This window comes from Amia ocellicauda, chromosome 9, assembly GCF_036373705.1.
Source record: "Amia ocellicauda isolate fAmiCal2 chromosome 9, fAmiCal2.hap1, whole genome shotgun sequence".
NCBI lineage: Eukaryota > Metazoa > Chordata > Actinopteri > Amiiformes > Amiidae > Amia > Amia ocellicauda.
In genome coordinates, this window is record NC_089858.1 from 32,550,960 (window position 1) to 32,577,445 (window position 26,486).

General features: G+C 42.0%; 1 protein-coding gene across 2 annotated transcripts; it reads left to right on the forward strand.

The window, feature by feature from the left end:
- Positions 1-136: 136 nt before the first annotated feature.
- pdpr (pyruvate dehydrogenase phosphatase regulatory subunit) lies at positions 137-23,447 on the forward strand. Of its 2 annotated transcripts, none has more exons than XM_066714128.1 (18): positions 137-577; positions 1,291-1,587; positions 1,686-1,819; positions 2,331-2,412; positions 3,504-3,667; positions 5,227-5,348; positions 5,830-5,947; positions 9,132-9,281; positions 9,630-9,822; positions 10,122-10,246; positions 10,484-10,639; positions 13,069-13,202; positions 14,597-14,745; positions 16,157-16,269; positions 20,308-20,402; positions 20,775-20,864; positions 21,105-21,287; positions 21,585-23,447. In XM_066714128.1, the coding sequence occupies exons 2-18, from the start codon at positions 1,319-1,321 to the stop codon at positions 21,975-21,977; spliced, it is 2,670 nt and encodes an 889-aa protein (XP_066570225.1). In that variant the 5' UTR covers positions 137-577; positions 1,291-1,318; the 3' UTR covers positions 21,978-23,447. The 2 variants fall into 2 exon arrangements, with proteins under 2 accessions (XP_066570225.1, XP_066570224.1); XM_066714127.1 differs by having other exon boundaries at positions 1,308-1,587.
- The last annotated feature ends 3,039 nt before the right edge of the window (positions 23,448-26,486 follow it).

A 26,486-nucleotide genomic window follows, 5' to 3' on the forward strand; every position in this document is an offset into this window, starting at 1 on the left:
TCCTTCTGACGTCATCGGGATGTTTTGAAAACAAAGTCAGGTGGGCACGCCGTCCGGGGTCAGAGGGGGTGTGGCCCGGCAGCCGCTGCTCTGATTGGTCAGATGTGAGAGGGTCGCGTTCGTGTTGACGCAGAATTGTAGGCTCGCCGGCGACGTGACGACACTGCGAGGGAGGCCTGTTGGACCGGAGTCGAGCCTTCCCCGTCAGCACTGAACTCCCGGCCTCCGCAGAGCAGGGGCTGTCGTACGCGAGGCCCGGGGATTTAGCTCTGCCTGTAGGCCGACAGAGGGGGTGGGGAGCTGGGTTCATATGTGATCTGTGAAACTGACGAGCAAGGAAAGTAAATGAGAGCTTGCACAGTTGGGGTGTTTTGTGAAGGCGGGGGAGACTGCAGGGACAAGCTGTGCGGAGACGAGGCAAAGGCCGGTGGAGGAGATTCCCAAAACAGCTGAACAGATGGGGTTCAGCTGTTAAAGATCGCGGATCTAAGGTTAAACAGTAGATTGAGGAGGTGTGGTCCTTTTTGGTGGCACAATTGCGGATACCAAGGCGGCCACTTCCAGACTCTCTAAACTGGTAAGTCAGCGCTAGTGTATATGCAGCAAAATACAAATACTGTAAAGCAAACTTTAAAGTACGTAATTTTGAGACGCACAACACATGCATATTGTGGGTAATATTAGTACCCCCGAGGGTAAGCCTACCATTTCTAACTACTGTCTGCAGTGTGTTTGCCTCAGTCATTGGGTGTCTGAGTTTACTTCGGTGGGGTCATCCTAAACTACTTGGTGACCTTTATTTGTCCTGTTGTGGTTCATATTAACATTTATGATCTGCTTCTGACAGCGGTCTTTGTTTTGTGACTCGATTAAACGTCTGCCTTTGATCGCGGAGAGCAGCTGATCATTACACTCATTTCTTAAGCTGTTGTGAGTCCGTTTGTTTGTTATAATATTGCTGTCGCTGTATTGCTCGATTTGCATTCTTCCTGAAGGCACCTTGGTTTCTGTAAACGTACACCTTTAAATCTAGAAATAAACCAATACCATTGTTACAAACATTCCCAGAAAGATTCATTGTTTTACTGGGCAGTTATTTCAGGGAGACACTGAACAGCACCGAGTTTGTACTGTGGGATTTATTCATGGGACTAATACATTTGAAAAAATCCAGGCAAGAAGAGGTTTTGCAGAACAAACACTAACCCAGAATCCCAGTCAGAGACCTAATAAATAATACACATATATTGAGAAGATCTGGTCTGAGTGTTTTTGTGCTAACTGTGCCAGTGCTGTGCCCTGTGCAGGGGGCAGTGCCATGCGTGGCTGTGTGCGGAGCTCCAGGGCCCTCTCCCCTGCCCTGCTCCCCAGGCTTGTGTTTGATGCCCGAAGGTGGGGGGTGCTGCCAGGCCTGCGGGGACTGTGGGGGTCGCCCAGGAGCCTGGCCTCCGCTGGGGAGCCTTCCCCAACCCCCCTGCCCGCACAGGCCCGTGTAGTGATCTGTGGAGGGGGCATCGTGGGCACGTCGGTGGCCTACCATCTGGCCAAGCTGGGTTGGAAGGATGTTGTGCTGCTGGAGCAGGGAAGGTAAGAGTAGAAAAGGGAGGGAGAGTCCATGCAGTGAAGCTGCATTTTCATAAATATAGAAACGTGTTGACACTAATGCCCTGTGTTTGTGTGTGCAGACTGGGTGCAGGGACCACCCGACTGTGCGCTGGCATCGTCAGCACGGTCAAGCACATCGCCATTGAGAGCAAGATGGCCAACTACTCCAATACGCTGTACCAGCAACTGGAGGAGGAGACCGGGGTTAAGACAGGTTGGTGCCTATACGTCTGATCTGTTATCCCTCACATACACCTAGTCTAGACAACCATTTCTCATACTATCTTCTTCCAGAACAGAGTCACACTGTACTGGAGCCTAAACCTAAATTATAAGTTAGAGGCCTGTTCAGGAGATACAAATATGATGTGCTATTTTTGATAGAAATGACAATAACCTGGGTTGGGTTCTATTTGCACTTGGGGCAGGACAGGTGCATAGATCCAAATCAGTACATTTTTACTTAGAGTGCGGAGAAGTCATCCCCCCCAGCTGTGCTGCAGAATGAGTCTTGACCGAGCAACTAGGAATAATTAAATTACTCACTGAAGAGAATAGGACATGATTTTGTGCATATACACAAGTTTTACTCACTTGTGCTTTACAAAAGTGTCTACCAGAGCCAACATTGCTGGGAATCTGGGTAATGCAGCATCTGTATGCTTTATGGAAGTGCGCAGCAGAGTTAGGTGGCTAGGGGATTGAACTCAGTGGCTCTTTTCCAGGCTATGTGAAGACTGGCTCTCTGTGCCTGGCCCAGAATCAGGACCGCTTTATCTCGCTGAAACGCCTGGCCTCCCGCCTCAAGTGAGTATCGTAATTCCCTTTAATGCATTGAGTGTTACTGCCTGGAACTGAGATTGCAGTGTTACTGTATGGGCGTGATGGTATTGTGCTGGCAGTTTGATAGTGCATAGTGTTTTTTTATTGTCTGAATTTGACTTGTTAGAGGGGGATTGTCAAAGTTAGTGATCCCAGAATATCTATCTATCTATTTATTTATTTATGTAGTTAAATGACACAAACTCCTATTTGGGCATTTGCCACAAGTTTGATACACCTGCTCATTCAGTATCTCACATGGGTTTGATTAGTAGAAGTCATTGTTTCATAATATACTGATATAATTAGTGAGAATATAATGTCAGTTGGGTAAATTGTGTAATTAAACACATTATCCATTGTGTATATATAAGAGAAAATAAAGTGTACAGTGAGACCATATCACTACAGGAGTAAACTTTGGAAGCAGCTGTACAGACTGAGTAAGGGAGCTGGGAAATGTGAGTTATTTTGCTCTCTGTTCCCTGAGAATGATGAGCCTGATAATGGCTTTTAATTTTCTTCCCAGTTCATTAATTTTAGCGTTTTTTTATTTTATTTTCAGTGACCAGTAGGTTATTTTGATAGTTTCCTTAGCAAATTGTTGTTTTCACACTGCTATAAATATGTGTTTAGTGCATTTAATGACTTGAAAATTTGTATTTATATTCCATTTACATGTCTATTACTCCAATTGCAGCCCTTGAGAGCCCAATTCTTAATAAAACCAAATGTGGCAGGAGGCATCAAAATCGCTTTTGTGCCCTAACATGCCAGCCTTGACGTCACCATGACAAAAAGCTGGCACAAATCTGAAACTGAACTTTGACACAAAATGCTCATTTCTGTGCCTGATTAAAAATAAAAAAATAAAAATCAGCTGTCTCTGATATTTGCTTATTCTCGCTTTGCCAAGGGAAGGATCAGAACGAAATCTCATACTTGGGTGTTTGTGTGACGAGTCGTGGAGTGGGATTTCACTGTACTGTTTTCACGGGGGGGGGTTATGTGATTGTGTTTGCGATCGAACTGCTGCTGCGCTATATCATCACAGAACTTCCTCTATCCATTGCCAGGCTGTTAGGGATCCAGTGTGATGTCATCACTCCCAAGCAGGTGTTGGCACTCCACCCACTGGTCAATATTCATGACCTGGTCGGAGCGGTGCATCTTCCAGGAGATGCTGTGGTCTCGCCCCCTGACCTCAACCATGCCCTGGCAGTGGCGGCCGCCCAGCACGGTGAGGACGGGCTGATACAGGCAGAGTTTCTTATACTGTACCGGTACCATCCGACGACCATGTTTAACTATTCAGTTTCAGTTAGGGGTGTAACAGTATGATATTTTCACGGTTATGGTAACTGTTACAAAAAATATCACTGTATATGGTGTATTGCTAATATTATTAGCAATTTAATTTGTAATGTTTTAAATATGTTTGATAAACACACAGACATATTTTAGTTTTTTATTTTAGATATCTTCAACTTTATTTATCTTGAACTTTAGGACATCTCTTAATCAGGCGAGACAACAAAAAAATAATGTAATGCAATATCTTGAATGAGAAAATGGCAATGCTATGACAACTGTTTTTGTCTGTTTTTACATCCGAGGTGCACCGTCAAACCGTTACATCCCTAGTTTCAGTGTTTCTCTGTGGGTTGTAAATTATAAAGCTGTAAAGTATTCACACCCTTCATTTGAAACAATTATTCTGGGATTTATTTTGTTTAATCAATTTTATTCATCAAACCATAAAATAATTCAAAATAATCCGGAGAAAGAGATGTGGGATCGATTTAAAGGGAGTTTTTAGGAGCAGCTGCAAAGAGGACCATTCATGGGGCCATCCCACTAAGTAAGTAAGAAGTACCAGCATTTTTTTGCTTGCAGAACAATGGATAACAAGAATCACATGCTGTCCTGTGGAAGTCTGGTCCTCTCTGCCTGGCATATATGGTCAAGCATGAGCAAACTTAAGACATATGTAAAGTTTTATATTTGGGGGGCTCCTGTGATGTACTACCCCAAAATTGCGGACAAAAACTGGTTCTTCTCTAACCCCGTTCTTCTAGGTATCAAGGTTGAACTCTAGTACAGGACAGTAGCACAATAAAGAAGTGACCTCGTTCACAGACATACGATTTGCTGAATATTGATTCAGCCTAAAAGAAATGGTAAAAATTATACTTGTCTGATTTCTGTGGAGTGGCAGTGAAAATCTGTGTAAATCGGACATTGTATGTCAAAAAAATGTATTGCAAGTCGCCCTGTATAAGGATACATACATACATACATACATACATACACTTTAATCACAGAATAAGGTGGTTTTAAATGAACGGTGTGATTACTTTCAACTGCAGCTCTATACTATTCACAATCATGTGCCACTAAAGTCATGCACCAGTTTGTATTGTTTGTAGGTTTACACATACAAAATTTGGGATACTGATGTGCAAAACATGCTCCTTTTGAAGAATTCAGTTTTCTTACCAGGTGAATCAATATCCCAGAATTTCTCTCTTCAGACTCCTGCAGCTGTTCACATGTGTTAAATGCCTCAGGCACTGTCACTGCATACCCCTCCCACAGAAACACCTTTTAAAAAGTCCCCTTATGGTTTTTGGAAACACTATTGTGAGGCTGAAATGAATTATACGCCCTCCCCCTTTTCGGGGGTAGTTTAAATCATGCTTGTTGAAGCTTGTCACTGACTGGGTGCTCCAAGTTGAAGACTGTTTGGTAGGTTTGCTAATGTGACTCATTTCTGCCTTTTCTGTCTCGACTCTGCAGGTGTGCAGATCCACGAGCGCACCGGTGTCAACCATGTACTGGTGCAGAAGGGTCATGTGACCGGTGTGGAGACGGACCGCGGGCCCATCGAGTGTGACTACTTTGTGAACTGTGCAGGACAGGTGGGTGGGTGGATACTGAGCCCTGTACCTTCACATGTGCTTAAATACGTCTTGCATCACTCACACAGATTTTAACCCCCGAGCAGAAGAGCGATGGGACTGCATGTTTATAATCTCTACAAGGAGGGCTGTCAAACTAATTTCCCATTTACTTAATTGGTCTGATTTTCTGATTAACTGGACTTCTCTGCAGGCTTCAAATAAAGTTACACATAGTTTGCCTAGAATTAGAACAGTCTTTTAAGCCCTCAACTGTAGACCTTAAAATAATGTACAGTATGTGACTGATTAACTAAAATGAAAATTGAAAGTTTTAACTAGAAATTAATAAAGCTATATTGGCTAATATATTCATGCAGAATTTCTATTCTTCATGTAAAGACCGTTGACATTGGCCTATAGGTCAGGAAGTGGATATTGTATCAGTAGTGCCAGTGTATTTCCTCTGTCACTCCTGTGATGGCCTGTCTTGTGTTGGCAGTGGGCGTACGAGTTGGGCCAGGCCAGCGAGGAGATGGTGTCTGTGCCCTTGCATGCCTGTGAGCATTTCTACCTCCTCACAAAACCCCTGTCCCAGCCCCTGCAGCCACACACTCCAGGTAAGATTGGGCTACAGCCCCCTGCAGGAACACAGAGAGGGAGGTCTGGGAGAAAAAGAGGAGGAGAGAACCTCTGTTCTGTACAGTGTGCAGGGAATATAGAAATGGGAAGATTTTTTACAATCATTACAATCACTTTATACTCCCATATAATGAATGAGAGAATGCATGCCTCCTCGGAAACATGTATTTAAAGTCTTGCACTGTTTTTCCTACTGCATGCTGGGTATGCCCACAACCCAGGTAATACACCAACCCAGTCTGAGAATTTGTTGCAGCTGTAATTGCTAGGAATCTGAATTTGCGAGACCCTAAATGGCCAAAAGGAGTTGCTCTTGTTTGATATGAGAAGTCCCTTGTTGATTTCAGCCCACTGAACCCTGGATCAAAAGTGTCCACTGCACCCTGGGAACTACAGGCTTACAAAGACTGCACCATAGCTGTGATTCTTACACCACGTTCTTACTACTTGAAGATGTAGTTTATAATATTATAGTTTCCATAGATAACATGCAAGTGTTTTGGTGTCTGTGGCATTCTATCCTGAGGTGACTGTTCCAGCTATAAAGAAAAAAAAAAAAAACTAAATTATACTTTTTGCCTGTTGAAATACCCATTTTATAGTCAACTGTAAATACATTTTAGGAGACCCTGTTTAGCACATAAGGAACCCTCTCTAATGCTCTTGTGACACACAGATTGCTTTTTGTTTGAGAAGAAATATCCGCTTTACAGCTGGAGCTTTTAGATTGTCTGAATACATATATACAGACAGGTGACGAATTAAATGGAAAAACCAACATAAAGTGTCTCAGTAAGGTGCTGGGCACCACGATCCGCCAGAACAGCTTCAATGCTCTTGGCACAGATTCTACAAGTCTCTGGACTCTACTGGAGGGATGAACACAATTCTTCCAAAAGATATTCCCTCATTTGGGGTTTTGATGATGGTGGTAGAGAGCGCTGTCTAACACATCGGTCCAAAATCTCCCATAGGTGTTCAATTGGGTTGTGATCTGGTGACTGCGAAGGCCATAGCATATGATTCACATCATTTTCATACTCATCACACCATTCAGTGACCCTCGTGCCCTGTGGATGGGGCATTGTCATCCTGCAAGAGACCACTCCTATCAGGAGAGAAATGTGTCACCATAGGATAAAGGTGATCACTCAGAATAACTTTTGCCTCGGTTCCACTGGCATAAGCGTCCGTGCCGTGCCATGCCGTGCCGGACGCATCCGTCCTCAGATGCGTTCCAGAGCTTTTTTTGCAAAACCAGGCCATTGTGAAGTCCGTCCCTCTGATGAGAGGAGCAGCGACTGTGGGTTTGGTCCATTTCGTTTTAAAAACGGAGACAGAGAACAACACTGCGAGCGACACAGCCTGACATGGAGAGGACTTGTGTGTCTGTTTTATTATTTGTGCTTTACATGATTTTAAACAGCGTAATAAATACACGTTTCTGTTAAGAGATGTTGGGAAGAGCTAAACGTGTAGACAATATTATATTCAGACAAGCACATCCCCATAAGAATACGTTTCCATGTGCAACAATAATACTAAATAGCGAATGTATTGTTATTATTATCATCATAATTTGTGCTAGTATATATGTATTTTAAACGGCACAGTGTGACTCCCTTAATTTATTACTCTTACTACAGATTTGTAACTGCAAACGATACCTTTTGCCGTATTATTTATAATTTACTTATCAGACATCCTTAACCAAGGCAAGTTACAGTTGAAACAAAATACACACGTTTCACGATTAATCATCCAGATACAATATAGCAGGTTATAATTGAACTAAAGTGTGCACGTCTCAGTCATGGCGTTTATGGACGCATTTATTAAACCAGTCCTTATGTTTTAGAGGGAAACCCAGATCTGCTGTATTTATTTATTCATTAATTTAACTGAATCGTGTTCGCCTTCACACTGACTGTCTCTGCGGATTGTCCTGCACACCATTCACAAAGCACAGCCTGAACACCGGCCAGTTATTCATAAAATATTAAGAATATTGGCTACTACCGCTCTGATTATTATCCTTCAGTTTATTTTAACTAGTCAGGCACTGCACCGGTCCTGTTAAATCAAAGTTTTTAATGCACTCGGATATTAACTGTAAGCAGTCATTGTCTCTGTACGTGGATTTCACTCCATGCTGCTAATAAACTTGTAATTTCTTCGTGATCGCACACAGCACTTGAGATTATATCTTCCGACACAATGTAACTGATCTCCTCCCTGTGTCTCAAGTCAAACACACACCTCCAATTCTGAAAGCGAATCATGTTCTCAGTGGGCGGGACGGACGCTTACGGACACGTCTAGCACCAGCAAGTTAACCGTCCACAAAGCACAATGCCAGTGGAAACGGGGCATTAGTAATGATTTGCAGTGACCCTTCCCTCTAAGGGGACAAGTGGGCCCAAACCATGCCAGGAAAATGCCCCGCACAGCATAACAGAGCCTCCGGACCCCCTCACTGTAGGGGTCAAGCAGTCAGGCCTGTACCATTCTCTTGGTGTCCCACACATGCACTCGCCTACTGACTCGCCTAAGAAATCAACTAGCAAGTTGACCGTCTTTGTGACTGAAGCTCCTGCCATTCGTGCCCCAATAATGACTCCTCTTTCAAAGTCACTTAGATCCTTTCCTCTTGCCATCTTGATCCAAAATGTATGTCAACTGGTCCTGCTCAGCATTTGTATACATGCCACAGAGCATGATATGATGCTAATTGCTTAATTGTATAATGCAGTTCACCTGTTTGGAGGCATCTGCATTCCTTATGTTCCTCCACTAATTTATTCAGGTTTTTTCCTTTAATTTGTCACCTGTCTGTATGTCTGTCTGTCTGTCTATACACATCTACATCTCTATCTGCTTTATTCTCAACTTGGTGTATTTTACACTGCACTACATTGCATTTACTGTACTTGATGATAATGACTCAAGTTGCCATGGGGAAGACAAATCCAGTGATTTTTAGTTTTTCAACTATCCAGGAAGTAACAAATAACATTAATAACGTGATCCTCCAAACAAAATGTCTGTTGCATATATGACTACATTTTTTTCTTCCCAGTTCATACAGTTAACATTACATCCAAGTAAAAGACTGTATCTGTGAGTTCTGTTCTCTGTCTGTCTGTGTGCGTTTGCCTGCAGTGGTAATGGACTTGGATGGGCGCATCTATGTGCGTGCTTGGCAGGGGGGAGTGCTGTCAGGGGGCTTTGAGAAGAACCCCAAACCCATCTTCACAGAAGGCAGGAACCAGCTGGAGATCCAAGGCATGCAGGAGGACTGGGACCACTTTGGTATGTGCTTGTAGGACTGGAATGCTGGTCTCATGTCACATGTGGCTCGCTTGACTCATTTTGTACTTTATACTGTAGTTTTTTGCCATCCCATACACTGACATGGACATTTTGTAGTAGGAAATAAAAGCATTAACATTTAGGGGTTTGGAGAAATCATACTACTGGTTCAAGGAAATGCTTTATTTTTGATATTTTTAACAGTGCACTTGGTTATTTCTTAAGTTTTTATTTATGGACCAATTTGACTTCTCCTCCTGAAATGTTCAGATGTACAGTGTATATCCAGTCTGGTGTTGCCAGAGCAGTTGAGTTTCCTGAGTGATGTTTGCATTGATGTGCCCACAGAGCCCATGCTGAGTGCCCTCCTGCGCCGCATGCCCAGCCTGGACTCCTGTGAAATCCACCAACTTGTCAACTGCCCCGAGTCCTTCACCCCAGACATGCGCTGCCTGATGGGAGAGACGCCCAGCGTGCATGGCTACTTTGTCCTGGTTGGGATGAACTCCTCTGGGCTGTCCTTTGCTGGTGGGGCTGGAAAGTGAGTATGTAACACAGTGAAGTGCAGTGGCTCATGGGAGTTCTAATCACTGAACACTTTGTATTGCTTGGTCTCTAATTTCCAATAAATTCCAAATCATATAAGCAAAAGAGGGAACATGTGAACAGAGGTCTTGGTCTATGATATAATTGGAAATTATGTAATTGCTGGTAGGTTGGACTTTGGAAACTGAGTTCTGTAATGTTTAGCTCAAACTAAATCTTGCGAGTGCCATGAGCTTTCTAGGTATCTGAACCATGCGTGTGTGTTATTTGCTCTGTATCCAATCTGGTCCTTAGGTACCTGGCTGAGTGGATGACATATGGATACCCCTCTGACAACGTGTGGCCCCTGGACATCAAGCGCTTCGGGAACCTGCAGAGCAGCCGCACTTTCCTGCGCCACCGTGTCATGGAGGTCATGCGTGAGTTGATAGAGACCGTATTCACCAGCGGTGGGGTGGGGATGGGGAAGCACTAATCATGAAACTTGAGTCAAGTAAGATCTCAAACTTTTCGATCTTAATAGACATTACAGTACTAAGCTGAAGGCATGTGTTCAGTATAGTATAGTCAGTGAAGCAAAGAAAATTGTAAGATCTAAATCAGCTGCAAAGCCCCTATTTGTGTGTGTGTATTTATTTGTTGTATGTATTGTACAGCCCTGCTCTATGAGCTGAAGGTGCCTCGCTGGGACTTCCAGACGGGTCGGCAGTTACGTACCTCCCCCCTGTATGACCGACTGGACACACAGGGCGCCCGCTGGATGGAGAAGCACGGTTTTGAGAGGGCCAAGTACTTTGTCCCATCTGGGAAGGGTGAGGAATACTGCAGCTTTAGTCCACCTTCACTTTTTATTCCACCCAGAGATTAGGACATATGGCCATGCTTAGACTCCCCCTCTCTTATCTCACCTATGACAGGATTTCATTCATTAGTGAATAGGCTTCAGCAAAAACAGTGTAGTGCTATACTATCTATAATAGGAAAAATAAAGCTCTGGAATAGATATGAGGCCAATTTCCCTCTCTCTCTTCCTTGAATGCAGCCTGTCAGCCATTTTTTCATATTAGCATTCTCTGAACAAATATTTGGTGTTGCAATGTGTTCTTCAAACGGACATTTGTCTGATCAGTGAAGACCCAACAGTTTTGAACTCTTTTACAAGTGAAATTGAATATTGAATATCTCTTAGCACCTTCAAACTCTTTCCATCTTTGAAACAAGTTGTCTTCCAGAGAGAGCTTCTTGGCTGGCATTCAATATCATTGATATGTTAAGTGAACTTGGGTTTACGAGAGAGAGAACCTAACAAGCTTTTATTTCCTGTTTAGATTTTTAAGAACGAATTGTAAAAGGTTCATTGTGTGTCATTTGTAATCATTTGTAGGGACATGTGAGAGGCATTTTATGAGAAAATTCCTGGTATAAATTATACCATTATACAGTGAGGGGGAAAAAAGTATTTGATCCCCTGCTGATTTTGTGCGTTTGCCCACTGACAAAGAAATGATCAGTCTATAATTTTAATGGTAGGTGTATTTTAACAGTGAGAGACAGAATAACAACAACAAAATCCAGAAAAACGCATTTCAAAAAAGTTATACATTGATTTGCATGTTAATGAGGGAAATAAGTATTTGACCCCTTCGACTTAGTACTTGGTGGCAAAACCCTTGTTGGCAATCACAGAGGTCAGACGTTTCTTGTAGTTGGCCACCAGGTTTGCACACATCTCGGGAGGGATTTTGTCCCACTCCTCTTTGCAGATCCTCTCCAAGTCATTAAGGTTTCGAGGCTGACGTTTGGCAACTCGAATCTTCAGCTCCCTCCACAGATTTTCTATGGGATTATGGTCTGGAGACTGGCTAGGCCACTCCAGGACCTTAATATGCTTCTTCTTGAGCCACTCCTTTGTTGCCTTGGCTGTGTGTTTTGGGTCATTGTCATGCTGGAATACCCATCCACGACCCATTTTCAATGCCCTGGTTAAGAGAAGGAGGTTCTCACCCAAGATTTGACGGTACATGGCAGACGGGCCTGTACATGTGCTTTCTTGAGCAGGGGGACCTTGTGGACGCTGCAGGATTTCAGTCCTTCACGGCGTAGTGTGTTACCAATTGTTTTCTTGGTGACTATGGTCCCAGCTGCCTTGAGATCATGAACAAGATCCTCCCGTGTAGTTCTGGGCTGATTCCTCACCGTTCTCATGATCATTGAAACTCCACGAGGTGAGATCTTGCATGGAGCCCCAGACCGAGGGAGACTGACAGTTATTTTGTGTTTCTTCCATTTGCGAATAATCGCACCAACTGTTGTCACCTTCTCACAAGCTACTTGGCGATGGTCTTGTAGCCCATTCCAGCCTTGTGTAGGTCTACAATCTTGTCCCTGACATCCTTGGACAGCTCTTTGGTCTTGGCCATGGTGGAGAGTTTGGAATCTGATTGATTGATTGCTTCTGTGGACAGGTGTCTTTTATACAGGTAACGAGCTGAGATTAGGAGCACTCCCTTTAAGAGAGTGCTCCTAATCTCAGCTCGTTACCTGTATAAAAGACACCTGGGAGCCAGAAATCTTGCTGATTGATAGGGGATCAAATACTTATTTCCCTCATTAACATGCAAATCAATGTATAACTTTTTTGAAATGCGTTTTTCTGGATTGTTTTGTTGTTATTCTGTCTCTCACTGTTAAAATACACCTACCATTAAAATTATAGACTGATCATTTCTTTGTCAGTGGGCAAACGTACAAAATCAGCAGGGGATCAAATACTTTTTTCCCTCACTGCAATTATTAAGCTCCTAAAGCACCAGTCCATTAAAACATGTATCATTTTAATCTCTTAAGTTTCCAAAAGAAAAGTAGACCGTAAGCATTGTTTTACTGTTTTCTGGAGCTGAAGTGTTCTAAGATGGGGACACTGTAGTGACAGTAAAGTGTTAACTGCTGTGATTTGGATGGTGGGTGCCTTGACATTCAAGATACACCACATTATTTATCTGAGAGTGGCCAAACCTGCTTCCCAACATGTGTACCCGGGTGGTGACTGGTAACAACATTTATATGAACAATTTTGAAAATAACTTGCTCTTCCAATTTAAATATGGGCCACCACAAAACATTTGTTTCCTCCCTGACTATAGGTGTCACCCCATACTCCTGGGCTGTGTAGATGGTATAATTAAAATCCCAGTAATTAAAGTAATACTGATTTGTGCTCCTATCTGTTCCCTCTTTGCAGACCTGCTGGCCCTGGATCAGAGTAAGACCTTCTATAAGCCCGACTGGTTTGATATTGTGGGCGCGGAGGTGAAGTGCTGCAAGGAGGCTGTGTGTGTTATCGACATGTCCTCCTTCACCAAGTTTGAGCTCAGTGTGAGTTAAGCCATTCATTCCAGTCTTGTAGTAATGCAACTGGGAAGAGTGCTCTGCAGTTGTAAACAACCTTTGACAGTTTTTGAAGATGCATTGAAATGGGCTTGCTAAACACAGCGAGAGAGAGAGAAGCAGGTTTTTATTGATCTGGAAGAGATCCTCTGTATTGACATGGTTGATACCATTCATAATTTTGAATACCTGGATCAAGTCCTCCCGTAGTCTTCTCTGTACGGGGCTGAAGGAATTAATTTTCTTCAGTCTGTCCAAATACGACATTCCCCTCTGGAGTTAGTCAGGTTACTTTCCTCTGAACTGCCTCCAGAACAGTAATATTGTTCTTGTAGTGCGGTGATCAGAATTGAACACAGTATTCCAGAAGATCTCTAAGTAGGGCATTGTAGAGATTTAACATTGCTTCTCATGCTTTAAATTCTACACTTAACAATTTATCCAAGTTTTTTTGCCTTCTTATTGCTTCCCAATGCTATGTAGAGTCATCACTTTCTCCACCTGGACAAACTCCCAGATATTGTTTCCTCTATTTCTATATATTTTTGGTTGCTATTTTTATTCCCTACATGCAATGCCGTACATTTACCCACAGTACATTTAATTTGCTAGGTGTTAGTCCTTAATTGAATATTGTCCAAGTATATCTATAAATGCAGACATCTGTACGAGGGAGGAATGATGCATCATTTTTTAAATGTTTCTCCATCACAGTCTCCAAGAATACACTTTACATTTAGATGTTCCTCTGATTTTGTTTTTCTCATGATCTTACAAATAATAAGCCTTACCGCTATTGATCTGTAATTCCCTTGTTCAGTTTTGTCCCCTTTCTTGTGGATAGGTATCACATTAGCATATTCCAATTCATAGGTACAAGCCCTGCTTTGATAGTCCGTTTTAATATTTTATTTAGAGGTCTGTGAATAACCTCCCTCATTTCCTTGAGTAAAATTTGAAATATACCATACCAGAATGTGGTTTGAGTCCACATTCACATTGTAGTGAGGATTAATGTAGCTGTACCTGGTATCACTGCAACTAGGGAGTGTCCAGTCTTGTACCAAGCTGAGGAAACTGTGTCTGACTTGAGCTCATACAACCCCAGCAGTGCCCAGCCAATTCCAAAAACCCTGTAGGGAATCCCAGACATAATCCGCTCTGGCAGTCCAAACTGGAACCATCACTGACTGGACTATGGGGCTTTACCTGTATTGAAAACATGGAAGAATGTGCAGCACAGTTTTGTATAGAAAGCCTTTTTAATTGAATTTAATGTAATCAATTACCCTTAATGTACATTGGGTGGAACAGTCCAACCTTTGGTTTTTGTGACTGCTTGTTTGAGAGTATATTTATACTATCCATTATTCTTCTGCCAGTCTACAGGAGACCAGGCCCTGGAGCTGCTCCAGCGCCTCTGTGCCAACGACCTTGATGTTCCAGTGGGGCACATCGTCCATACGGGCATGCTGAATGAGCGCGGTGGATACGAGAACGACTGCAGTGTGGTGCGGCTCAACAAGAACAGGTGAGGGAGGACGGGGAGGGAGTTAAGGAAGACGGCGATGAGAGTCTGGGTGGAGAAGGTGAAGAGCAGAAGGTTACAGGGAGGGAGAAGGAGAGAAGGCTGTGGACTGTGGTTAGAGTGAGGACAGGAAAGGGGGCTGTGGGCAGGGGAAGGGGTTTAGATGGAGAGAGAGAAGGGGCTGTGGGCAGAGGCATGGAAGGAGAAGGAGAGTTCCCTGCCTCTCCCTGCAGGGCAGATTAAGGTAATGGTTGACTATAGTACAGGGGTGGACAAATCGCTTCTATGTGTAGTAGTCCAGTGGGCTACCAAAAAGTAAACTATAGTAGCCCTCCACAGATTTTGGTAGCCCACACTTTTCATTTCCATTTAACAATAAATAAATTGTGGATAGATCTAATTTCAAGGTGGTAAAAGGTTCAGAACAGAAAAACTCAAACACTCACAAGCAAATAAACTATAAATGTATTTTTTTTGGTTGAAAAATTCCACATTTACATTGTCATATAAACTTGACAACAACATACCCCTGACATAAAAAATATAAATTAAGTGAAAGTAATATGTTATGCCTAGATAGAAAGTCCTGTTCATTGCTTTGTCTGTCCTACATATGTTATGTAAATCTAAAATACACGTTTTTTTTAAAACAAATTATATTGTTTTGTAAGTTTAATTGTAAATTTAAAATATAGACCCTAGTAGTAGCTCATAAAGTAATTAAATTTGGCATAGTTTTATTTCTGATGCATTGGTCGGTGTTAATAAGTTAAGGACTCTCATCTGGAAAGAGAAATGCTCTCCTTCTCAATGTCGGCACTCATCCCTACATAGATAGACTACAGTTACCCTACTGCTGGTGTTTTTTTTTAGGTTAAATTGAAATTGTGAAAATGCATCTGGGTGTGTTGATTTTCCTCCTTTTGAAGAGCGATCTGTCCTGAAAGTCAGCTCAAGATTGATCAGCCTCGAACCAGCTTCACAAATGATATTCCTTACAAGAGGTGAACTGTGGATTCAGTGTAAATCAGCGCAACTGCAGAGATTAAATAACAAACATCTGTTAATTCACTTTATGAGGTGGCAGATGTTTACAGTGTCAATATTGAATAACCAAATGCATTACAATGTGTGGTGAAGTATTCTCGTGTTAAAAAATTGTGGTGGTGATCCTATATAACTGATCTTGAAATCTGCTTCATGATTAGTTAATTGCAAACCAATGTAACTTTTTTTTTGTGTGTCTAATGCAGGAAATCTAGAAAACCTAACCCTCAAAGACTGGATTTTAAGCACACCTATATAGGTTCTAGGGAAAATGTACTTCAGTCTCTTTCAGTGCTGTTGTGTGGTCTGGTGTTTGAGTGTTTAGAAGAGCCTCAGTCCAGCTCTCCTTTGCTCCTCTCGCCCCCAGTTTCTTCATCATCTCTCCCACTGATCAGCAGGTGCACTGCTGGGCCTGGATCAAGAAGCATATGCCCAGTGACCCCCAACTGCACCTGGAGGACGTGACCTGGAAATACACAGGTAAGACCAGCCACAAGAGCACACAACCACTGTTTGCACCCAGATGAGAGCCAGGAGTGCAGAATAAGAGCAAGAATGAGATTAACAGCTTCATAATTAGACAAATTATCAAATTAAATCCATAAATATAATGAGGAATATATAATACAGTGGGGGAAAAAGGTATTTGATCCCCTGTTGATTTTGTGCGTTTGCCCACTGACAAAGAAATGATCAGTCTATAATTTTAATGGTAGGTGTATTTTAACAGTGAGAGACAGAATAACAACCAAAAAATCCAGAAAAATGCATTTCAAAAAAGTTATAAATTGATTTGCATGTTAATGATGGAAATAAGTATTTGACCCCTTCGACTTAGTACTTGGTGGCAAAACCCTTGTTGGCAATCACAGAGGTCAGACGTTTCTTGTAGTTGGCCACCAGGTTTGCACACATCTCAGGAGGGATTTTGTCCCACTCCCCTTTGCAGATCCTATCCAAGTCATTAAGGTTTCGAGGCTGACGTTTGGCAACTCGAACCTTCAGCTCCCTCCACAGATTTTCTATGGGATTAAGGTCTGGAGACTGGCTAGGCCACTCCAGGACCTTAATGTGCTTCTTCTTGAGCCACTCCTTTGTTGCCTTGGCTGTGTGTTTTGGGTCATTGTCATGCTGGAATACCCATCCACGACCCATTTTCAATGCCCTGGCTGAGGGAAGGAGGTTCTCACCCAAGATTTGACGGTACATGGCCCCGTCCATCGTCCCTTTGATGCGGTGCAGTTGTCCTGTCCCCTTAGCAGAAAAACACCCCCAAAGCATAATGTTTCCACCTCCATGTTTGACGGTGGGGATGGTGTTCTTGGGGTCATTCCTCCTCGTCCAAACACGGCGAGTTGAGTTGATGCCAAAGAGCTCGATTTTGGTCTCATCTGACCACAACACTTTCACCCAGTTCTCCTCTGAATCATTCAGATGTTCATTGGCAAACTTCAGACGGGCCTGTACATGTGCTTTCTTGAGCAGGGGGACCTTGCGGGCGCTGCAGGATTTCAGTCCTTTACGGCGTAGTGTGTTACCAATTGTTTTCTTGGTGACTATGGTCCCAGCTGCCTTGAGATCATTAACAAGATCCTCCCGTGTAGTTCTGGGCTGATTCCTCACCGTTCTCATGATCATTGAAACTCCACGAGGTGAGATCTTGCATGGAGCCCCAGACCGAGGGAGACTGACAGTTATTTTGTGTTTCTTCCATTTGCGAATAATCGCACCAACTGTTGTCACCTTCTCACCAAGCTGCTTGGCGATGGTCTTGTAGCCCATTCCAGCCTTGTGTAGGTCTACAATCTTGTCCCTGACATCCTTGGACAGCTCTTTGGTCTTGGCCATGGTGGAGAGTTTGGAATCTGATTGATTGATTGCTTCTGTGGACAGGTGTCTTTTATACAGGTAACGAGCTGAGATTAGGAGCACTGCCTTTAAGAGAGTGCTCCTAATCTCAGCTCGTTACCTGTATAAAAGACACCTGGGAGCCAGAAATCTTGCAGATTGATAGGGGATCAAATACTTATTTCCCTCATTAACATGCAAATCAATGTATAACTTTTTTGAAATGCGTTTTTCTGGATTTTTTTGTTATTATGTCTCTCACTGTTAAAATACACCTACCATTAAAATTATAGACTGATCATTTCTTTGTCAGTGGGCAAACGTACAAAATCAGCAGGGGATCAAATACTTTTTTCCCCTCACTGTATATACACTCACATATACATACTGTGCCCTCCAGATATATTCATACCATTGAATACATAGGAAACATAGACCCCTTTAACATTTGAGATTTAGGCCGGCCCAGGGCCGCCTTCACTCATGTGAACGGGGTCATAGTTTTAAAGCGGGTGAAAACTAGTTCAGCTTTTTGACCCGCCTAAATCTTTTGAGGGGCCAAAAGGCGACCTGACTGAATGTGAACGCTCCGGGCCCTGGGCCGCGTGGAAAGTGTCAGTGCATGACGCAACTCAAGCCCCACCCCCAGAGACTCGGTGTCTGAGTCAGAGACGCCGCTTCTCGCCAACGCAGAATAAACATAGGCACCAGAACAGCTTACACCACTGCACAAGATGCACAGTATTGTCTCTGTATTGTTTGAATGTCTTCTCAATCTATAGCCTTAAATGTACAGATACATTTTGCTACCTCACATCTTTACATATATTTAAAAGTATAGGCTAAATGAGTTATAATGTAAACCGTTCAAACTACTCTGTCAATTAAAATAAAAGTGTGTGTAGCTGGTAAAATGCTATTGTTTTTTCTTGTACTAAGTATGATTGAAGTCTGAAATTTAACAGTATGCATTTTACACCTGAAAATTGCATTGTGAAATTGTGAACGGGACCAGGTAACTTTATTCACTTATCCAAATGATATAACTTTTACTGAAGCAGGTTTCCATTCAAATAAATGTATTTTAAAACGAGACCAACTGTTTACTATCCAATCCGAAATGCGATTTATATTGAGCTGAGCAGTACAATTACAAATGCCGACGTTGGAAGTAACAACTGGGACGATGCAGAAATTAAAGCACTGTTTACAATGTGGATGGAATATAAACCAAAGGAAGTGTACGAGCGCTGTGAGTTCATGACTATAGAAGCGATCCATTAAAAGGAAAAGGAAAATAAAAATGCAAAGATCAGACTTTAAAAATGACAACAAACACAGCGGAGTCCAGAGAAAAGGTTGCACGTTTTTCCGAGAAACTCTGTAGAAACACTGAGCAGCAGCTTGGACTGCATGGGACATATCGACCTGCAGCAAACCGCACTGAAGAGACTTCTGGAGTACTACTGTAATATATGTGCTGTATCTGTCTGTGTATGTAATAGACATTTTCAGATTATAAATCTCAATAGGCTATTGATAACTAATGCATACGATTTCTTGTGATTTAATGTAGATGTTCTACTAAATGTGCTTTGCTTTCGGGTGAATTGTATAACCGCACTTTTAGACTTGCAGAACCGAAGATAGACATTTGAAAAGGGAAATATATTAATTCAATTACCCATTGAACCAGCACATTTTTACATTTATATTAGAAAGCTTCAGCTGCAAAGGGTTAATTTTACTTTCAAAGAAAATATAGAACCGATCAATAGCCTATATGTATATATATCAATATTAATAAATCGATTATAAATACATCGCATACACCTGTAAGCAGACCTAGTGTCACACGTAACTGGTTTGTTTGAGCAGATTTAATTCCCGGCATGCATTTTCTTTAGACCTCCTTTTCAGCTGCATAGGTGAACACACTTCGGTCTCCTAAAGCCTCAACTTTGAACAGGGTCACTTTTTTTTTTTTTTTTTTTTTTAAAGAATGTCTAAATTTGAGGCAGCCCGGGGCCGGCCTAATAAGTGTGAACGGGGTCATAAACATCATTGGATTAAGTGTCCTGCTGAAAAGAGCCAAGTAATACATTAACTTCATTCCAGAAGTCACAAGGGTCACATTTATTCACACCTGTAAATTCCTTTAAATACAATTCAACAAACAAATCTACAACATTCTGCTCTTGTGACATTCAGTGGATGCTTTCCATGGAAATTGAAATGCAAACATTTGAAACTACCATTTGACATTGCCTGCATGAATGGGGCATTCATGGCCAGGTTGCAAGCTCTGATTTAAAAAAGATTTTTCTGTGATTTAAAATGTATTGTTAAAACGTTAAGTTGAACAAAATGTGTTTTATTCAGATCTTAACCATTTTAATTGAGGTTGGAGTCCAAAAAAACATTAATATGTTGACACAAAACCACTATTGCACCTTTTTATTGCATGTTTTTATATGTATATAATTTTAGCCTACAATCCAGAAAGTATACTCAGTGGTAACCTAAACATTCAAAATGCATACATTTAAAAAATATTAATCTACAAAATAAACGAAATTCTCTGAATCAGCCGAACCTATAATTCTGTGTTTTTCTGTGACAAATGGATTTCTGTAAATCTTGCTCATCACTAACTTTCTATCTTTGCAGCACTGAATCTGATTGGCCCACGGGCCATGGACGTCCTCTCTGAACTCTCCTATGTCTCCATGACCCCAGACCACTTCCCCTCTCTCTTCTGTAAGGTACTGTCCCCTCACCAATGTCTTTGTCTCTCACGCTGTTATATGCTCTAGGTGAATAAAGGTATGGAGAGAAGCTTATCTAAGAGCTAAGTGCCTTTGTAACATCACTATTTTCACAGCTATAGAATATTTAAATGGTTTTAAACAAATACCCTTTCTATATCATTTTCTGCATTTGTAGGCAGTGGATTTAAGAAATAAATAAACAGTAGTTTTTACAATATTGCCATTTTGGATCAGCTCAGATTGTTCTATAGCCTGTATGCATCTGGTCTCCAAACGCAGCAGTACGTCTGGAAGCTCTTGTGCCACTCAGGAGCTCCTCTCGCAGGTCTGTTACTCACTGTGCAGTCTTTGTCCTCACACCTTTAGGAGATGAGTGTGGGCTATGCCAATGGCATCCGCGTGATGAGCATGACGCACACCGGAGAGCCCGGCTTCATGCTGTATATCCCCATTGAGGTGAGCATCTGATGTGAGGAGGACTGCTAATCAGCCAGTTCCAGATTATTAATTAATCAATGGAAAATGTCCAGGAAATGATCCAAACTCTGCATGTGATTTCACATGAGGTCATCCCCTGTTTTGTGATTATCTGATGCATTTCTTCAATCGAGTCATCTTGTAGTCATACTCTTTATTTTAGCCTTGGCCTTCTGCAATCTTTCTCTCTGACTCTCTCTCTCTCTCTCTCTGTGTCAGTATGCTCTGCACGTGTACAACGAGGTGATGTCTGTTGGGCAGAAGTACGGAGTGAGGAACTCCGGCTACTACGCCCTGCGCAGCCTGCGCATCGAGAAGTTCTTTGCTTTCTGGGGTCAGGACCTGGACACCTTCACCACCCCCCTGGAGTGCGGCCGAGAGTTCAGGGTCAAATTTGACAAGGTGAGAGGCATCGCGGAACAAAAGTAGACGTATATCAGACTCTTCCCTTTCTCTTACTGTTCTCTTCTCACCCCTTGCCTTTTCTCTCAATCTCCTGCAGTCTCTATTCATACATCACTCTCCCCCCATCTCTTTTCTTTCATTCTCTCTGTCCTATTCAGTCTCCCCACTTCTCACTGCAGAGATGGAGAGAGGAACTTCATTGCAGAATTGAAGTCTTCCGGTTTCCTAGGGAAGGCTCTGGTCAATGAGCCTGTATTGTGGTTGACCCTCGCCCTGTCTCTCTCTCTCTCTCAGGACACCAATTTCCTGGGTCGGGAGGCTCTCTTGCGGCAGCGGCAGGAAGGGGCGACGCGGCGCTTCATCATGCTGGTGCTCGAGGACCATGATGCCGAGCTGGACCTGTGGCCCTGGTGGGGGGAGCCCATCTACCGCAACAGCCAGCTGGTGGGGGCAACCACCAGTAGCGCCTACAGTTACACCCTGGAGCGCCACGTCTGCCTGGGGTTCGTCTCTCCAGGGCCGGCCACTGTCATCACACCGGACTTCATCAACCGCGGCGACTACGAGGTGGACATCGCCGGGCAGAGGTACCCGGCAAAGGCCAAGCTGTACCCCTTCAGCTCTCTCTTTGCCCAACAGCGCCGCCGGAAGGACGAGATGGAGCTCAGCAGCTTTCAGGGCAAGTGAGACTGGGGCTGCTGGGAAGGTGCAGTGACTCCTCTCCACCTCATTCATCCCCTGCCCCCTCCCCCCACTATCTCAGTGAATAAACCGTGATCCACAGCATCACTCCATCGCCGCCGATATAAACACTCTGGTCTCCAAACCAAAACCAGCCGATATCCATTGAGCTTCTTTAAATCCCATCCTGCGTGCCGTGGTCTGCAGCCACTCTCACTCAGGCAAGACCACGTTCTCATGCACTTCAAATCACCTTGAGGATAAAAGTCACTTTAAAACCCAAAAAACATTCTTGTCCTCCTTGAGTGAATTAAATCGAATGTTCTTGAACTGTAAAAAAATTGACCGAAACCTTTTTGAAAAACTTAAAAAAAAAAAAAAAAAAAAAAACTCTAGTAGCCAATGGTCCTACCTCTCTGCAGTGGGGGTCGCACACAGACGGGAGTCGTACTGTTTGGTACTGCATGTTTTCATTTAGTTTTCAAAAGCTGTTCATCCAAAAATAGGGTACCAATGAATCGAATCAGTTTGATTTTGAAAGCCTGTCCAGTGCTAATGAGAACAGATTTGCCTTTTATCTGTTGATGTATTTATTTTGGTACTGCACCTGTACAATTGTAATGGATGGTTTCAGAGTTTGGGAGAGTGTGCTTTACCTTCTGTAGAGCTTGAAACATGTCTGTCTCTATCCCACCCCTTCACAAATACTTCCCAAAAGGAAACTGGTAACAGCAGAGGCTTCCACCTGCATCCCTCATGAGTACATTACTTTTTTTGGATAACATTAGGGCTGTTCTGTATTTATAAAAGGCTTTTTTTCTTTCGGTGGGGTGGGTTTTTAATTTTTTTTGAAGTCTGTACTATTCTGCTTTGACACCAGCCAAAATTTCTGGGAATCCAGCCTTACCTGGATTGAAGTGGTTTACATGTTTGGATTATGGGGAACCTGTAGAACACTACGGAAGAGTTTCTCAGGCACTGATGTGTCTCTTCTTTGTGCACCTTTAGTCGCTGAATCTCCAGACCTTCTGTAATTCTCTAGTGGATGTTTAAGGTTTTATACTGTGATCTTGCCAGCGCTGCACAGAGCACGCCAGCTGAAGAACAATCAGATGTGGCGAAGAGCATTGTAAATATGGATGTGCACAATCTTGATTATAAACCTATCCTCATGTCACCGGGTAGGCAGGGTCACTTTATCACCTATGTTTGTTACTAATGGAACATTTTCAGAATTATTAAATTGTATCTGTGCATATGTAGGTCTCTACCCTTTGTCATGGCTGATTTTTGTAGAGCAACAGAGACAATCCTCTGCAATCTTTAACACTGCAATTTGACATTTCACACTTTATAGTGTTTTGTAATTCTTGCTCCACCCAGTAAGACCATATTAAGGATTGACTCTTAATGTGGATCATTGCAACTCTATACTGTGTGGAATCCCAACATGTATTCTTTCCAAAACCTTTGTATTATGTGTTTGTAAAGGAAAAACTCCTTGCAGCTTGATCAGCCTAAAACATTCAGATATTTTTTCAGAGAAACATTTTGTCTTTAAAGAGAGGGCAAATGTGACGTTTGAACTGCAGGTGTAAACACTCCAGAAAAACTGACAATATTTGCAATTGTGTTTATCACTGTAGTGTGTTCAGGTTTTACTCCTAGACAGTGGAAGAGGAACTGCACTTAATCAAGGTGATGCTTCAATACCATATGCACACTCCAGTCTCCAGACCTTGGCTGTCCGAGGATCTATAGCATCTGGGCTGACTCCTGACAATCTGCAGTTTCCCCAATGCTTGAATTAAATGTATAGCATGGTTACAGTACCACAAATGTCTCAACAATTTGCCCAGTGGAATTAAGAATCTCTTATTGTCCTCAGTACATTGTCAAATGGAAACGTTTCTGACCCAGAGTTGTTTTCTTCTCCATACTGCTGTACTTGTATAGTGTGTTTGATGGATACATAATACAATTAGAACAATCTTTATAACAGATGCCGTGATCTGAAATAGTAGGTTGGGTTTCTCATTCTCATAGGGGCTGGCAGCAAATTATCCAGGTCCAAAGGTAGAAATCCAACTTCTGTGAAGCCTTTATTTTATTGTAACTCTTTGATGGTCCATCAGACAAGGTGGTGATTCCATATCAGATTCATGCATCTCAACCACAGGACCTCCAGTGTGGTCACTGTTCATTTGATGTTGTTAGACATCAGTGATGAGGACAAGCTGACAAACGGTTCCAATATATTGATGAATATTAACCTCAGAACAATTTTCCCTTTCCTCTCTGCTACAAAATGTAAAAAGAAAAACTTTCATTCTTTCAGAGACGAGGTTTGGCTTTTCTTGACAACGATGTAATGTTGATCTTAACACTATTTTCTTTTAGCTTACTTTTGGATTGATCAATTCCAGTCTTGGCAACTGCATCACATACCAACTGCTAATTGTACATATCCAAATGGCCTTTTTGGGATAAGTTTCCAAAATGTGGCACACAGATGCAGAAAGACCAGGAAAACCATTGATTGTTTACATGTTAGCTAAAAGCAAAGATTTGAATTGGCTAAAATGTTTTCTTCAGGTTTCTGCAGTTCGTTGGAAGGAGAGTTCTAGAACTATTGATTGATTTGCCCATGTGTGTGATTTGTGCAAGATGTTTCTTTAATCTATCATTTGATTTATATTTTTTTTCAACAGAGATTTGTGTCAGTGCTTTATGCACTTCCTCCGGAATGGCCTCTATCGTAAAATGGAAAGGGTTTTGACAGTTATGACATTGTGCACTACAGTTGATGAATGGGGGACATTCAAAGTATTTGTACAGACCATCAGTTTCAGTACATATATATGTGTGTATTATACATTAACTTTGTAGATTGTATTATTTCCTGTCCCCTTTGTTTTATGTGAACAGTGCACTCTTGTTTGTATCTGAACCAAAGGCACAATAGATGTATACAGACCCTGTTATCCCCTGGTGGTTGTGAGATTGTGTGTAACTACAGTACAATGGGTGTGTGTTTGTGTGACTGTGTACGTGTGTGATGCACATTTGTGGGGATACATAGATATGTACCACGTTTCTCTTTCTCGTAATGGTGATGTGTGTCAAAGAATACAGAGTAACATCCTCTGTCTGTTTCCCTATGGATTTGAGTTAGATTTGCTATACTTACGAGACATCTCATAGGTTGGGGTTGTCCATACCTGTTCCTGGGTAGTCTTTTTTTGCACATTTTATAGATGTTCCTAAATCGACAGTCTCCAAACCTGGTTCTAGATGGCCACAATCCAGCATAGGTCACTCTTAAATCATCAGTTTATAATGAATAGGTTGTTTGGACATTTTCAGTAATTTACAGGTGGTTAAAAAAAAAAAAAACTTTCTTCATCCCCTCTTGCACCACAGTTCGTTTCCTGTACATTTTCTTTATGTAACTTGTCTTTTTTTAACTGAATTTCAACATTATATAATAATAAATAAATACCAATGAGAAGATGATTATCATAAGATTTTTTGGAAATGTCTTGTTTTGCAAAATACTCCCCACCTTTTATTAACTGCTTTTTCACTTTATGTAGACATGTTAAGAATCTGCATCATCTTCTCAAAACTAGATTTCTAGGGACTTAAGGGTGACCTATTAAAAACAAAAATGGATTGGGTCTTTGCAGGACCACAACTCTATATCACTAGCTAAGGACTTGGATGAAATCATAATTTGATTTAAGCCAAATGCATGTACAAGTCTCTCACATTCTGTATTAGTGTTGCAGAAAGTGATGATACTGCTGTTTGGGAGGTGATCACAGCATGACACTGAGGACATTGATCCTAAAAATTGAAGTATATTGTCCAGAGTGTTTTGATCAGTCAGTACTGTGGGAAGAAATTAGGGAAACTGATTCCATTGGCAAGAGAGGATAGGAATTAGTCACATGACCTGGTTTTCAAGGTTTACCTGCCTCTCACTGGGTGAATCAGTTTCCTTTATTATATATTTATTTTCATACATTGCTGCTGGATCATTACAATCTTGAAGGTGATCTTTAATTGGGTGCCAGTCAACGTCGTTAATGTCACACATTTTAGAAAACATCTTCAGAATAGTATAAATAGTTCTGTACAGCACTAGTATTAGTATTAAAATAATTCTTAAATTATTGACTTTAGTGCAATGTTTGGTTTGTACATTTTGATTTTATAAAATTATTAACCATTTTGAAATGTCCTATATAGAGAAGAAAAATGTTTTTTTGGGTGGGTAGTTGTTAAAGATGGCAGCGATCACATATCTTGAGTGTAGCCCAGAAAAAGTTGTGACTTGTATGTCACAAAGAGAGGTTTTGTTGAAATGTTTCTGTTGGTTTGTCTTCTGTAGGGGATATGAATTAAAGCAGTCATCACAGCCTGGTCCTGATGTGCACTTTATGGAAGCGAGTGCCTTATGAACCAACACACATCTTAGATACTCTCAATGACCCAGTACAGCAGTGATAG

What these genes read in the sequence shown, in the direction of transcription:
- pdpr (XM_066714128.1), top strand. Translation starts at nt 1,319, where the DNA reads ATGCGTGGCTGTGTGCGGAGCTCCAGGGCCCTCTCCCCTGCCCTGCTC. An exon ending in CCTGCAGCCACACACTCCAG is followed by an intron (nt 5,948 to 9,131) that starts GTAAGATTGGGC and finishes GTTTGCCTGCAG; the next exon opens with TGGTAATGGACTTGGATGGG. An exon ending in CCGTGTCATGGAGGTCATGC is followed by an intron (nt 10,247 to 10,483) that starts GTGAGTTGATAG and finishes TGTATTGTACAG; the next exon opens with CCCTGCTCTATGAGCTGAAG.